This window comes from Erpetoichthys calabaricus, chromosome 14, assembly GCF_900747795.2.
Source record: "Erpetoichthys calabaricus chromosome 14, fErpCal1.3, whole genome shotgun sequence".
NCBI lineage: Eukaryota > Metazoa > Chordata > Cladistia > Polypteriformes > Polypteridae > Erpetoichthys > Erpetoichthys calabaricus.
In genome coordinates this window covers 10150428-10167376 of record NC_041407.2, presented here as the reverse complement: position 1 = coordinate 10167376, position 16949 = coordinate 10150428, and the positions used below count along the sequence as shown (strand labels likewise).

At 37.9% G+C, this 16949-nt stretch overlaps 1 protein-coding gene across 1 annotated transcript in view; it reads left to right on the top strand.

Moving 5' to 3' along the window:
- The window catches only part of narf (nuclear prelamin A recognition factor), a 32017-nt gene extending 15187 nt beyond the window's left edge, over positions 1-16830 (top strand). The window contains exons 5-11 of the mRNA XM_028818389.2: positions 510-644; positions 3980-4098; positions 4648-4777; positions 6211-6283; positions 6987-7124; positions 9710-9867; positions 14390-16830. Of these exons, the coding sequence (XP_028674222.1) occupies positions 510-644; positions 3980-4098; positions 4648-4777; positions 6211-6283; positions 6987-7124; positions 9710-9867; positions 14390-14631 (995 nt within the window). The 3' untranslated portion in view covers positions 14632-16830. The remainder of the gene's footprint in view (positions 1-509; positions 645-3979; positions 4099-4647; positions 4778-6210; positions 6284-6986; positions 7125-9709; positions 9868-14389) is intronic.
- Positions 16831-16949: the final 119 nt, after the last annotated feature.

Here is a 16949-nt window from a genome sequence, read left to right as displayed (position 1 = left end):
CAATAATCTGAGCTTGAGTCTGTTTATATTGCAATAAAAAAGCGTGAGCTGGGAAAATAAAATATTAGCTTTGTTATTTTCAATGTCACTGATAAGAAATTAGCACAATTGTAGGAGGCAAAATTCTATTTAAAATTGAGCTGGACTGAACGGCTTCTAGCGTCATAGTGTCTGTAATTTCTTGTTTTACGGTATTTGTTAAGTTTGATCATTACAACATAATGTTAATTCAAATAGCAGTGTCCAGCTTGGACAATCTCATTTAAATCTCTACATTAGAAGTTCCTTTGGAAGCAGCAGGTGTGTTTTTTTCTGTTTTAACTTAACTTTACAAAAAATCTTTTATGTTTTAAAATTCTTAAATCTTTCTAAGAATCTTTTTTTGTAAAAACTTTGTTAAAGTTTGACAATTTGCACCTGCTTTGCAACATCCTGTGTACTGTAATGTGATTTTTTTCTTGTTCATGTCGGCACTGCACTGTGTTCATTTTGTGTCCATTTTATTTTAGGGATTCAGTACGTTTTTGATGGAACTCTCGCTTCAGACTTCAGTGTCATAGAGAGCCAGCAGGAATTTGTTCACCGATACCGTCGACATAATCAGGATCCAAATGCTCTACCCATGTTTACATCTGCATGTCCTGGTAGGGAACACAATTGTGTGTGTGTGTGTGTGTGTGTGTGTGTAATATATATAATATATAATATATATATATATATATATATATATATAAAAATGGAATGGGTGGGTCGTCGGGTGGGCCTTTTTTTCATTCCGTCGTTTTTTCGACGTTTTGAAAATGTAGAATGATTATTTGATTTTTTTGTTTTTATTTGATCGTGTCTATGTAGCCGCCGTCGTAATAAAGTATCGCTAAAATCGTCATTTATCGTAATTTATTTTTGACGTATAACGTCGCCGTCGTCGAGGTCAGTGATACCACTGCAAAAAATCTGCTTACGGTTGAAAGACACGCCCTACTCACTGGACAGTTAAAAACACCAATCAAACTAACGATGACATCAAGTATTACCCAATCAAAAGTAGGAAAGGAGGCATCTTCATAAAATGCGTGTGGGATGATTTGCATGAGACGCTGCTTTAAAAAAAAAAATTATAAAAAAAAACACGGGATAAATGCCGTCCAGTATTGATTCAAAACGGGACGCGCAATTTCATTCTCAAACGCGGCACGATTCCGTATTTTAAAGGACGGGTGGCAACCCTACAGTGCCAGGTAACCACCCATACAATCAGACTGTGATTCAGACTAGGAATGCAATGAATGTAATTACCCCGATCTACATACAAGGCGAAAGTCTTGCAACATTGAAAGATGATGGTTTGGGATAAGTACACCATACAACATAAAAGAGCTTATGAAGCCTTGAACCGAAAAAAGCAACATCTCAGAGATCGTAAAAAAAAAATAGGAGCTAATGTCGTTTTACTCGCTGTAGATTTTAGTCAAACATTACCAGTTATTTCACGAGGGAGACCAGCACATCAACTCAACGCGTGTTTAAAATCCATGCTTCTCCCACGCTCAGTTATATGTCGCGTGTTCTCGGGTAGGTGCACCAAAAAATGTATACATTTAAGCATGTAATGGGCAAACAAAAAATGAGGTATACCCGAAGGCACAGCAGTAGTACTTAATGTAACTTTACTTCTTAAATGTTAATGTTTTACTGTTTAATAATTTATACGCTTCTTATATGTTGTTCAAATTCTTTTATCAAAATACCACTGACAGCGCAATGCACGATAACATCGAGTGAATACACCATACGCATCCGCCCACGGCTGCCCTGGTGTGCGCAGATAGGACTTGATTGTACAATAAAATAAAATAAAGATAAAAAGACTAAAACAATCATCACCCATAAAGCAGATAGTAGACGTGACGTACTATATGTGTACCACATTTCAAGTGTATAGGTGCAACGGTTTGCGAGCTACAGGTGATTTAAAATCCTGGACAGACACACAAATTGCCACGGTAGCAAATTACAGAAGAAGATTTTACTGTTTAATAATTTATATTTATATGAAATGTGCTTCTTATATATTACTTCATATTCTCATATGATAATGATGTTAATGTTTATATTGATTTCTGTGTTATTAAAACTGCATGTATGTGTGTATATGTGTGTATATATATATATATATATACGAGCTGTATATACCCGGCGTTGCCCGGGGCAGAAGTAACCTAATCGGTCAAACACTTACATATATACCAAAGTAAACCTAATCGGTCAAACAGTTACATATATAAAAAAAGCGAACCTAATCGGACAAACAGCTTCATATATACAGAAGCGAACCTAATCGGACAAACAGCTAATCTATATACATAAGCAAACCTAATTGGTCAAACAGTTACATAAATACAAAAGCAAACCTAATCGATGAAACAGCTTCATATATACAGAAGCGAACCTAATTGGTCAAACAGTTATGCATGTGCAGAATAATTTTAGAAAGATTATGCGTGTTAACAATCATTAAAAAGAAAAGATTGAGGAACTTTTCTTCTATATGTGATGAAGCTGGATGAAGCTGACTTGATGAAGACGTAGGTGGCATAGATTGGTTTTTCTAAAACAGAAGAAAAAAATGAGTATCGATTATTATTTTAAATTAGAATGAAAATGAGAACCTTGATTAGAGATAGATTATCCGTATTAAAATATGTGCATGAATAAACTTTTGGTAACTCTCTAGCAAAAGTTTATTCATACAAATTGGCATGGGATGGCTTTGTGAAAAAGTAAAAATTAGATAAAAATAAATTGAGAATTCGTACTTCGATTTGACTGAGATTATCTATAATGATCAAAAAAAAGTTTAGTATGTTTTTTTTTCCATACGGGAAGGATGTAAAACCTTACATAGGCACCCTTCAGCCCATACTGAAGCGTACTGTCAGATTCTTACTGACTAAAAAACACCCTTTTTATTCCACAGCTACCCCAAAAACCACTATTAGGCATTACTTTGGGGTGGCAGTAGTTTAGTTATGAAACAGCTGGGTCCTGAAAAAAATCTGTCTTATTAGTGGCTTCATCACATATAGAAGAACAGTTTCTCAATCTTTTCTTTTTAATGATTGTTAACACGCATAATGTTTGTAAAATCATTCTGGACATTCATAACTGTTTGACCAATTAGGTTCGCTTCTGTATATATGAAGCTGTTTAACCGATTAGGTTTACTTTGGTATATATGTAAGTGTTTGACCGATTAGGTTACTTCTGCCCCGGGCAACGCCGGGTATATACAGCTCGTATATATATATATATATATATATATATATATATATATATATATATATAAAATGTATATGTATATGTAAGTGTATATGTATGATTCTTAGATTTAAGACTTCCAGTTGCAATAAATATGAACACTATACATGTTCGCGTGTCTGTTTGAACATAAACTACAAACACAGGTTATTCTTCACATAAGTTGTCTTGAATAATGCATGTTTTTTATTGGTAATCTTTGTACAAGTATTTTTTGGCAAAGTACATGTGTATTAAGTTGGCCCTTAAAGTTATAGTACTCAAATTTTTTTTTATCTTTTTTTTTAAACTGTTACTTCCCACCTTGTGTTTGTATTTGATTATTTTTCCCATGGCCTCCTGTTGTGTTTGGTTTTTTTTTTTTTGGTTTTTTTTATTTAATATGGCAACTGAAGGTAACAGATACTGACGTAATGCATGTCCATGGGAGCCAATGCTATAAATTGGCAAACGGTATCAAAACATCTATGGTTTGGGTTGGGGGGAAAACACAAATTACTCTTGTGATGAATTTTATGTGCGCATACAACTGGACACCTGACAGATGGGTTATGTGACACACATTGTGTTTGCAGTACAAAACAAACGCTTAAGTAATATGGAAAAAAAACTGGGTATAGTATTCCTTTAATAACTAATTTGAGCCTTTATCTCCATTCAGGTTGGATACGGTATGCAGAACGGATCCTTGGAAACCTGGTAACGCCACACATCTGTACATCCAAGTCCCCACCACAGATCATGGGTTCATTGGTTAAGGACTTTTTTGCTAAGCAGCAGGTATAGATTTTGTGCAGTCGTTTAGATTGGTAAAGCGTTGCTGCCTCTTACTTTGTACTCCATTTATGACATTCAACTAAAAGCAAATCTGAGAAAACCTGCTTATATGAGTAATGCTTTTGTGCACAAACCTGTGGTATGAATAATGGAATTGTAGAATAAATGTCAACATTTTTGGTTCTTAATTTCAGGCAGCAAGTCATGATTAACATTTTAACAATTTTATGCACAATTATATAGCTGCAGCAGCCTATTTCAGTAAAGAACCATCTTTGTCACTTAACAGCAGTGTATCAGGAATGTGACTTAAAACAATCGAGTAGACGGGTGGGAGGGTTTTATTTATTTATTTTTTTTGCTTGTTCATTTCCTCTTTGAATGAAAAAAGTGTGACTTATCTAACCCCAAAATGGCTCACAGACTGAAATTTGCATTGCCATGTTTTAAATTCCTTCAAGGTTTTCACTTGTATTTACTCTTTCATATTAAATATTGAGGAGAAAAATGTGGCCGTCTCCTCCTGATAAGGCTTGGCTGGTCTCGTTGCAGAATCTTCCGCCTGATAAGGTGTACCATTTGGTTGTGGCCCCCTGTTTTGATAAGAAGCTAGAAGCCTTGCGGGAGGAGTTTTACAAAAGCTTGTTGCACACAAAGGATGTGGACTGTGTGCTGACCTCAGGTGAGAGGACTTGGGTACATTTAATTGTTAGCAGTGGGAACTGCGTGGTGTTGAAAGGCTGCAAAATGCTATATCCTTGTCTTTTTGGTATTTTAAAAGGTGGTATTTTTTTTTTTTTCTCTCTACTATTCCTAGGCAGATAAAACTAAATGTACAATTATATTCCACTCTTCACTGCAAGCAGGCTTAGTTTATTTGCCTGTTTTTACAAAAACTGCAGATTAACAGAAAGGTATATAATCATGCAACATATAGTTGCTTTTACTCCTGCGTGTATAGTTGCCAGTATTCTTAACCAGTAAGAGATGGAGCAGTGTAACCATTCAGACTGGCGGAGGGGTGCGAGTGTCATCCAGTAGCATTTGCAGCCCATGCATTATTGTGAAGCAGAAAGGAGACGGTCAGTAGCTTTACTTGCTGCTTTACCCTGCTTGACTGACTGACTGCAAAGTTCAAAATAAATCGGTGTAATTGACCAGCTGTCTTGAGGGATGTAAGCAGTGTGGACTATGCCCTGGGCAACATAAACAAAATGCGCAATTTCAACATTGACCTTGAATTTCTTTTGATATTGGAAAAGTTGGCATACTTCACTGTTTGAGAATTGTGTGTCAATGCTGTATCCAATTTTCATCCCCAGTTTTGAAATGTGTCTGAATTAATTAGCTCCGTAGCCTAACTGTACCCCTTTTAAATAAAAAGACCTTGGCCAAGTGCAGTGTACATAAGTGGCTTCACTTGCGTATCTATTTATGTACATGTAAATGTTACTTATTAAGCAGTTTAGCTCTGCATTTAATAAATGAAGATTTTAATTACTATCAAGTAATACAATATCTGAGAAATAGTCTCGGTTGCAAATATGTTTTCAGACATTTTACTAATCCATTATAATAAAGCAAACGGAGCAGGTGGCAAACTCGAAGCTAAGGATATCTGGGGACCCTAATAGTGTGTGTGTCTGTGGCTGACAATAACTGTTGACTTGCAACCTTTTCCACAAAATTTTGTCCAGCATTATTTTCAGGGTGTGTGTGTTGAGTTTTTTGCCCCCCTAACCCCCTTGGATTACACTTGCTTCTATGGGCTGCTATGAGACCTCTAGTCTTCAGACTCCACATTTACAGCCATTGAGTCAAATTCTGTAATTCTTTAGTCCATGTTTCTAATGTGCTTCCTTCTACTTATTGCAACAATGGACTGTCTGTCTGCCTTCTCTGTGCAGGTGCAGTTGGATTTGTTGTGTTGGGAAAGGAAAACATTAAATGGACACCGTTGAATATTTAGTTATTATACAAAGGCTTGTCTGAAGTTGTAAAAATGTCCACTCCTAAGAACTGTAAAAACAAAATGTTAAGAGTGCGATCACTTAAAGCTTGATGTCTTGTTAGGAGAATCCATGGGGTAACACTGTTTTTAAATCTTGTTTTAAGGAGAAATTATTCAAATAATGGAAAAAAGGAATACTTCCGTGGACGAGCTAGACTCCGTCGCTTTAGATCATATGTAAGTTATCTTTACAGATTTTTAGATGTACATCGACTTCATGCGTTTGGGACTTTGTCATTTTTATTACAAACTTACAATAAAGACGAGTATTTTTTCCCCCATTTTATTCATCCATTAATTGTAATGTGCTATAAATCTGTACCTAAATGTTTTCTGTACAAAATATATAATATTGCCAGGTTATTTTAGTAACAGCACTTGTAAAAAAAAAAAACTTTTTTTGGGGGGGGGGGGTGGAGGATTCATGGTTGATTTAAATAGATTTGATTATGGGGAAGAGTGTAGCATCTTTATTAAAATTTGAAAGTTGCCAGGAAGTGGCACTTGGGCTTATAACAGACTGTCACAGCTAGGAAGTAGATTAGAAATTGTTTGAAAATCCATGAGTGGCCCATTTTGCAACCCTAAAGAACCTCTGAACCATAACTGGATGACGTTTGTGTCGTGGAAAGTGCTAATCGCCTCCCCTTGTGAAGGTGGGAGCTTCTGATGCATAAAAACTTGAAGATTCATCCAAGGATTGGTTTTATTTTTAATTTCTTTTGCACTTTTTCGTCAATGTTGGACCTGTAAATACAGTATTATTACTAGTTGGTTTATAATACCCACGTGTCCCCTCCCGGTCATCATGTATCTGTGTAGTTCATGTCTCCTAGAAGCCATAAACGGCCTCGCCAATGGTAATGCTTTGTCTCCTTAGCTTTGGTGAAGAAGGAGAGTTGGATATCGCAAGGCATGAAGGCAGGGGCTCAGAAGGCTTCCTGGAGCACATCTTTAAATTTTCTGCAAAGGAGCTCTTTGGGCTGGAGGTGGAAGAGATTGTTTATCGCACACTTAAGTAAGTCATTTTATTGGGCCGAGTACAGTATAACATACGTTACTAGCAAACCTTGAAAAGGTTCAACAGCTGCTGTGGTGGTGGTGCTGCTGTCTAATCTCAGTGTTCAGGTTTAAACAAGGATTGCTAGTTGAAGAGATTCCTCTGCCCTTCTTCTAGCACACGGGTGTCAAACTCTGGTCCTGGAGGGCCGCAGTGGCGGCAGGTTTTCAGTCTTCTTAGTTTTTGCTGCTAATTAACTTCTTTTGCCTTAATTTTAATTAACTTGACTCCGGCCCCTTTGTTTTTTCTTTTTCCTTAATTAGCAGCCAAACAATAATGAGACACAAAACGAGGCACCACTTGACCAGCTCCCCTGTGCCCATCACACAATATCTGAAAATAAAGAAAGGTGATGGTCTCAGTAAGGTTGATCCCTCAGGTTCACCAAAACATTTTGACGTTGTTCTTAAACAGAAAAATCAACCGTTTTGGAAATGTCTGCTGTGGCAGAATGAGAGCAGCAACAAGCTATGGAATTAAATAACGGGTTTAATGAACAGCAAGAATCGGCTTCTCATTAAGTAATTGGTTGGAGTTTGAAGCCCCAACTTAGCTGGTCATCTGTTGTTTCATGTCTCATTTCTGCTTGGCTGTCATTTAATGAAGAAAATAATCAGTTTAGAGCACTGAATTCCTAAAAACAGGGCCATTAAAGTGAAGGGAAAAAATTTGATTACCAGTGAAAACTGGTCACTGATTAGGTAAAGGTTTAGAATGAAAACCTGCAGCGACCGTGGCCCTCCAGGCCTGGAGTTCAACACCCCTGTTCTAGCAGTAATACATGGACTGACATTTGTTGTTTATGTTGACCGATTTTGTTTTTTCTCGTGCCAGTATACCGTATAGTAGTTCTTTCAGTACATTTACTCTTTCTGTGGGACAAATTCACTGCTTCAGCAAAATGAAGAGTACAGGAGATTTCCAGTTAGATCACTTGCAGACTGTGTGAACAGTTTGGCGGTCTCTTCAACAAACCTCTTTTTGGACTGCCCACCCGTTCTTTGCTTGGGCTCTCCTCCTGCATGTCCACACCTGTGTGCACCGTCCAATGTCAAACAAGTTGTCTAGTTGAGATAATCTGATCATTGGGCAGCTGTATGCCCAGTTTCCTTCAATTCATTCGTTTAGAGCTTCAGTGAGAGCAGCCTTTTGGCCATTAAGATGCATACCTTGTAACTCTCTACCTTACTCTTTCTTCCCTACCTCTCGGTACTCCAAGATTAGGTGGGTGGGAACTTTTGGAAACTCCTTTTGTTGATATCCATCACTCCCTGATTAAGCTGTTGATATAATTACATCCAGGATCTCATCTACTTGTGTTCTAATTTACTTACAATAAAGAAATTGATCCCAAAAAAGTAGCTGAAAGCACCAGTCTGACTACTAAGAAGCTTCTTGTGCTTTTTTTCTTCTTCTTCTAAGGTTTGGTTTTTCTGTCATTTTACTACCTTTTAGGGTTTTCTATGTAATCCCTCAAATATATCAAGTAGATATGGTTTTGGTTGTGCTATTTTTGCGTGCTTGATGTGCAGTAGACCAGAATGGTCAATCACTTAGTGAGGAATGCAATATAATTAGTACATTGAATTGTACGTTTTCTAAACTGGTGAAGATTTATGGTTCTTCAGTTCATATACTGGTAGTATTGTGTTCAAGTGTCTGGGCCCCACCCTTGACTGAATTGGTCTGACATGTCCGACTATATGACACATTTTGTCAGGGTCTTTTCTATGCAAACTTCCTGTACCTCTGTTTGGACCAAGCTGAATGGGACACACAGGGTGAAGAGCACACTTCTCCTTTTTTTTTTTTTTTTTAAATGACTTTGTCATCTTGTGATTGTACATAAGCTGAAATTCACCACCACATGAAATATATTTTTGGAAATCACAAATGCCAGCCAGTTCCTCTAAATTGAAAGGCAAGCACTCAGAGCTGCTCGTTCGTTTTCAAGTGTAGACAGCATATCATTGGTCAGAGGGCTGTCTGTTTCATTGGCAGGAGAGCTAGAAATATGAAAAGGGCTGTTCCAGAAACAGCCATGAGAGAATACACTGAGGGGAACTGAAAAGTCCAACAGTTAGAGTGTTGCAGGAGGCAGAGTGACACCTTTTGGGGACATTTAGAATGGAGCTGAAAGTCTGGAGTCTTAACTCTTTCATACAAGTTTAAATATCTTCTAACCTCGGATGTGGATGCTCACCTTTTATGATATTCGAACTGTTTTTGTTTTCTTTGATTTGCTGTGTATGTGAAATGGTGTTTGTAGTGTTTTTGAAAGGGGTATTTGTGACACGTGTGGATACATGACCTTTGTCCTTTATCATATTATTGTGGTAATTAATGGTGTATGCCTTTTAAATTTAAAAACCAGTTATACAATTTGTCCAGTTAAATGTGATGTTAATTACCCTTTTTGGTAGGATAAAGTGATTTCTACACTTTTGTAGCCCGGAATGTTATTCCTGTTGCGCTTCTGGAATCCTCCGTCTTTTTATGCTCCATTTTATGAACTGCAACTTTCATCTGTTTTAATATTTCAGAAACCGTGACTTTCAGGAGGTGATACTTGAAAAAGATGGTGAGGTGCTCTTACAGTTTGCTGCTGTTTATGGTTTCCGGAATATTCAGAATATGATTCAGAAATTGAAGAAAGGCAAATTCCCATATCAGCTTGTGGAGGTGCTCGCCTGTTCTGGAGGTAAGGCCAATACAGCCGTCATTGTATGTGTGCTTTATATACTTGGCCATAAACCCAAAGCCCCTAAAAAAAAAAAAAAAAAAAAAAAAAACCTTGAAAATTCATATTTGTCCCTTCTGGTGGTGGTTTGGTTTAAAATTTGCCATTATAGAGTGTGTGTGTGTGTCCCAAGTCAAAATTTTCTTCAAACATTCCCCCCACCCGTGAATCGTCTTAAGCTCCTAGGAAATTCATCCTAATAATAAATTATATAGAACTATTGGTTTCTGAGAGATCCACCTTGAATGTTGAAACCTCTCTTTTTCAAACAAGTTGCACCACTGGTTTCTCTTTTGTTAGACTCCTGTTTTTTGGTTCAATTTGCTCCTGTACTTATCTTCAAGAGCATATGTGCAGTAACTGTCGTGGAAATTATTTAACCTGAACTTTTGCAGTCTTCTGTTTATTCCTTGGTCCAGGCCTATCGATCTGCAGAAATGTTTCTTTGCAGGAGTAGTTTTTGTAGCATTTTAAATGTAGACGTACACACGCACTTGCACTCGCTCTCATACTTTGTAAGTGAAGATGGTGCTGTACTCGTTTGCCCCAGCAGAGTGTGTACTGCATGATGAACAGTAAGAAACAAACCCATATATATATATATATATATATATATATATATATAAATATAATATACACACACACCACAAAGGATCTGCACAGGTACTGAAGGCCTCAAGCCTCCACTGTACAGTCTGTCTATGCAGTTTGTTTACATCAGCAGACTCAGTGTGTGTATAGTTTTGGAATTAAATAGTACGTCGTTCACTTGATTTAATTCCCTGTTCATTTTACTCTATTTGTTGTCACAATGGAAGTTAACTTAGTTGATAGGAATTCCATATTTACAAAAAAAGTACAATATACTATGTGGACTATTCCGTATTAGTGGGGTGTGTGTTTTATTTTTAATTTGTGCAGTGTCCCATCTGTCTACACAGAGCAGTTTGGATGAAAGGGGGGGTCTCGTCTGTGTGATGTTTTTCTGACACTCATTGGTTGATCTGGCTGTTTTTGAATACTCTCTGTGGAAGTCTGGGAATGTGTGAGTGGATCCTATGATGGACTTTGGTCTTGTGCAGCTCTGTTGGCATCAGCATGGGCACCACCTGGACGTTAAATAGACATTAAGCATGTCTTGAAAAAGACTTGAAAGGTGAATGATGAAACTAAAAGTGAACCTTCTGTAGATAAATGCAAAAGAGCTCCATTTTTACAAATGCAGAAAATAGTTTTGTGGTGAGAGTGTTTTCTGACTTTGGTGGTAGGACCGCTGCTGTTTTGTGGTATTTAAATCTAATATATATACAGTATGTGTGTGTGTGTGTATGTATGTGTGTGTGTATATATATATATATATATATATATATATATATATATATATATATATATATATATATATATATATATATATATATATATATATATAATATATATATAATATATATATAAATATATAAAAACCCGTGTGTGTCTTCTGATGAAGTGTGCATGCGCAGGGCACGGTGCGATGCTTCAAAGGCCGCCTGACGCGTCACACGACAGAGAGGGCGGGACCTATAAAATATCGCACGGCCGATCCAATTGGATTTCGGTAAATGAGGTAAGACCTAAAACATAAAACACGAAAAATCCAATCGGGTACTGAGACGCGGAGACCAGCTTCCCCATTGTTGTGCAAGTGTTCACTCTGATGATGTCAGATTTGCGATTAAGAAGCTTGGCCCGGTAAAGTGTCCGTCGTTGAAGGGGTTTTCCCAAATGTACGAATTTTCATGATATTACAATACAATGACTTTTAAAAGTAGATTTATTTTCGCGCACATTAAATATGTTGCTGGAGAGAATCTGCTGATTGCCCACTGTTGTGACAGAAAATTAAACGCATATTACGGACAGCAAAGCCAGTATTACTGTCGGAGAAAATTACAGGCATTTTACTGAAAAAATTTTGAGGTAAAAGGTCCCTTGCCATTTAATATAGACTGTTCCTACTAATGTTTATGGACTACTGTTCTAGCGCCCGTTATTGTAACGGGCTTAATGTCTAGTGTGTGTACGTATGTGTGTGTGCATAATATATAAAATATATATATCTATCTATCTACCTACCTACTTTCAACAACAGATAACAGTGGTCTTTCATCCCCTAGGAACATCGGAGTACTGCAGTGTTTTCTGAACAAAGATTTTTTAGTGAAGCAGTATTTAGTTGTATGAAATTACATCAAATGTGAAAAACTGGCGCTGCAAAAATTTGGGTCCCCTTGTAATTTTGCTGATTTGAATGCCTGTCACTGCTCAATGCTGATTACTTGTAACACCAAATTGGTTGGATGAGCTCGTTAAGCCTTCATAGACAGGGGTGTCCAAGCATGAGAGAGGGTGTTTAAGGTGGTCAATTGCAAGTTGTACTTCCCTTTGACTCTCCTCTGAAGAGTGACAGCATGAGATTCTTAAAGCAACCCTCAAAAGATCTGAAAACAAAGATTGTTCAGTCTCCTGGTTTAGGAGGAGGCTACTCAAAGCTGTCAGTTTCAACTGTAAGGAATGTCCTCAGAGAATGGAAGGCCACAGGCACAGTTGCTGTTAAACCCAGCAGGTCTGGCAGGCCAAGAAAAATACAGGATATATATGCGCAGGATTGTGAGAATGGTGACAGACTACCAGAGATCACCTCCAAAGACCTGCAAGAACATCTTGCTGCAGATGGTGTATCTGTACATCGTTCTACAATTCTGTGCAATTTGCACAAAGAACATCTGTATGGCAGGGTGATGAGAAAGAAGCCCTTTCTGCACTCAACACCACAAACGGAGTCGCTTGTTGTATGCCAATGCTCATTTTAGACAAGCCAGACTCATTTTGGAACAAAGTGCTTTGGACTGATGAGACACAAATTGAGTTATTTGGTGATAACAAAAAGCGCTTTGCATGGCGGAAGAAAAACCGCATTCCAAGAAAAACACCTGCTACCTACTGTCAAATTTGGTGGAGGTTCCATCATGCGGTGGGGCTGTGTGGCTAGTTCAGGGACTGGGGCCCTTGTTAAAGTCGAGGGTCGGATGAATTCAACTCAATATCAACAAATTCTTCAGGATAATGTTCAAGCATCAGTCACAAAGTTGAAGTTACACAGGGGTTGGATATTCCAACAAAACAATGACCCAAAACACAGTTCGAAATCTACAAAGGCATTCATGCAGAGGGAGAAGTACAATGTTCTGGAATGGCCGTCACAGTCCCCTGACTTGACATTGAAAATCTATGGGATGATTTGAAGCAGGCTGTCCATCAAATTCAACTGAACTGGAGAGATTTTGTATGAAGAATGGTCAGAAATACCTCCATCCAGAATCCAGACACTCCTCAGAGGCTATAGGAGGACAGCGTCTAGAGGCTCAAAGGCGCAAAAGGAGGCTCAACTAAGTATTGATGTCATATCTCTGTTGGGGTGCCCACATTTATGCACCTAATTTTGTTATGATGCATATTGCATATTTTCTGTTAATCCAATAAACTTAATGTCACTGCTGAAATATGACCGTTTCCATAAGGCATGTCAGATATTAAAAGGAAGTTCAACCAATGAGAAACAAAAATCCAAAGAATTAAGAGGGGTTCCCAAACATTTTCATATGACACACACATATAAAAAACAATAAATAAATGTGGGCGCTTTTGCTAAGATTTTAAGAAGTGTTTTTTGAATGTTGATTGAAAAGTGCCCACGCTTTTATTTTACGAGTGATGTATGAGACTTATTTTTTACTTTTTTAGTACACTTTTTAACTTCAGTGTTTAAGTATTTTTTTTTTTTTTTACAAAATATCCATCCATTATCCACCCCGCTGAATCCGAACACAGGGTCATGGGGGTCTGCTGGAGCCAATCCCAGCCAACACAGGGCACAAGGCAGGAACCAATCCCGGGCAGGGTGCCAACCCACCGCAGTTTATATAATATATAAAAAAATTTTTCAACTTTTTAATCTTGGGTTTGTTTTAGTATAATTTTGTAATCAATATTTTAACACTTTCTTTAATATTTCTGTCCGTTACTAGTGCCATCTGTTGGTGACATCTTTAACTATTCTTCATATGAAAATTTCATTTCTTAACATGGATTAATTGATCAATTAGTGAAACTGATTATTGATTCACATACTGTCATCGGAAGTGTGCAAAATTTCAAGTTATTTGGACAATAGGAAGTGGGTTAAATATCGATTTTACAAGATTTGTACCTATCAACAAACAAGTGAAGTTAAAATAAGCATGGTAATAAAAATGTAATGGAGAAGCCTGGTTAAGTTGGCAGATAAGTTAGGACCGGAGGGGAGAGTTCAGACTTCCTTTTTTTTTTTTTTTTTTTTTTAATCCCACTAGCCAAGAACATATCCAGTATTCTCAAAACTGTATTAAGTATAAAATGTATGTGGTGGTTTGTTATCAATAATTTGTTTCTTTTCGTTTTCTTTAAGGCTGTCTCAGTGGGAAAGGCCAAGCTCAGTCAACAAATGGGAAGCCTGATAAAGCCTTGCTACAGCAAATGGAAGAGGTGTACACTAGTCTCCCGGTGAGACTGCCAGAAAAAAATGCAACTGTACAGAAGCTCTACCAGGACTGGCTGGAAGGCATTGACTCTCAAAAGGCCCAGGAGGCACTACATACTCAATACAGGGCAGAAAATCTGACCAGCAGTACTTTGGATTACAAATGGTAGCTGTTCTGAAGCACTGGAGGTGGAAGGCAAAGTTCCAAGGCTTCAGCCGCTTTCTGAAAAGGCAAATCCTGGAAGCTGAGTGAAGCAAAGCAGAGTACAGCACTGTGATTCCACAAACCTTTGACTGGAATGCTCTTCAGAGGAACATGCTTGACAATTATTTTTTTTGATCTGCCATCGTTGCTGAGAAAATGAATTTGAAATGATGGTACCGTACTAGCAATACCACATCCAAATTTCCTGTGTACCCCATTCATACTTTAAGTTCCAGTAACCTGGGAATTGTTAAATGCATGACAATGTGTTAAAATGCTGGTGGGCTTAAGTGCTTTGGATGAATGACAGCTTTTACTCTACTCCATGAGGTCCATGTTTTAAGCTCCAAGGCTAGTGCCCTAACTCTGTCTGTCTGTGTGTGTGTAATTCTTCTGTTTTTACTGGTGCCTAAATTTTATACTTTTGACTACAGAAATTGCTAAATTATAAAAGCTGTAATCAAAATGTATCAACTTGCCGATGAGAATCCTATATGCAGTCACTTTTGTATCTGCAAGTTATTATCTGCCAGATAATAAATGCGGCTTCCTCGCGGCAGATGAGTTCAGAGGGTGTGTTTTTAAAATGCACACAGCCATAGGCACTGTGTGATGATGTGTTGCTGTAGCGTCCCACTCATGGCTGAAGGCCTTTTTCTTGCCTTCATTGATCGCTGCTTGGTAAATACGTAGGATAGCATTTGACTGAAACTATACAATGGATTTCACTGTGGTGTTTGTGACGGAAAACTCTTTAGCTCATATAGTCAGTCTGCTCATGCGGTAAATGGGGAATGAACCTGATTTAGAGTCGGTGCTTCACCTAGATACTGCCCCCCCACTTCACATCTGCTAAAAATGCATTGTGAAGAAATGGAAAGTTGTGAATCTGCTCAAACTGTGAACACTTGACATTAAACTGTAATAGCCTACTAGTCCGGTTGCTCTCTGAATCGTACGCAGGCTTTTTTTCACTGTTCATGTCACCGATTTTCGTGCCGGCCATTAATCTGGGGCTGCAAGTAAAGTTGACGAATGGCATCAGCATAAACGGGAAGAGCGCAAAGAATTTTACTGAGGAGTGGACTCGCGTTTCCTTTGCTGATGCAGGAATTGTTCCATAAATGAGTCGAGTTGATGGACAAGGGTTGCACTATCAGTTGTGCCAGTGCAAAGGCGGAGAATCTTTTTTTTTTTTTTTATTTAAAGTTTTACATTGGGCTTGTACTGTGTACCTACAGCATGGGCCGAGCTTGATTTGAGTCCAGATTTTTCTGAACCACTGACCAAACCGTTGGTTCTGTCTAGACAGCTAAAAGTAGCCAAAGGGGCTACTGTGTCTGGTGACAGCAGCTACTGTGGAGAAATGTTTAGTCTCAAGCTTTACAGAATTTTACTCTGATATTTTAAGGGTAGACTGAAAAATGATGTAATGCCCCAGTGCTGTCTAAGGTCATTTAAACATTGTATGTTAAAGGAATTAACTTTTAAGCCTATGATGGGATCTGGGAGATTGGTTGTGTGTGTAAATGATTTCTGTCACTCAGCCACTTATTCCAGGCTGGAGAGCAGGATGCTCGAGACACCCATCCATCCACATTCTGATTTTTAAGAAAACATCTTTTTTTTTTTTTTTTTTTTTTCCTTCTAATATTTGCCCTGTCATTTTTAACGTGAGTGAGCCCTAGTGTTCCTGACTTATAAGTCTTGCCCTAAAATGTATTTCTTGTTATGCCTTTTTGAATGTATTGAAGGTGAGTTAAAAGGCCAGGTTGAACTATGGTGGGGTGGGGTGGGGTGGGGGTCCGTTTCAACACTTTCTGTCCTTCCTTTTTGAATATTGAACATTTTGAGTTCAGGTGAGCTTGGGGGGGGTGGAGTGTCCAACTTGGCAGGTCCCAGTGCAGGTTGTGTTAATTGTGGACTGGGAATTGACCCTTTGAGCTCCACTTGTGCACTCCCATTGTGATTTCTGCAGATGGTGGTCGGTCACCTTCTGCCTATAATAACACACCTGCTTAACATATCAAAAATGAAAGCACTTGTTCCTCCAGTCCAAAAAGTTTTGTTTTTATGTAACCAGCATTGTTTGAGCAAAGTCTGTATTTAAAAAAAATAAATAAATAAATATGAAAAAAAATTCTTCAATTATAATAAAAAGAAATGCCATGTAATTGTAATTGTTATTATTATATACCTATTGTCTGTATGATGTCAACACTCCTCTCTGCTTCAAGAACATTGTAGTCCTACATAGGATGAAACCAGAAACCTCGGCCTAAT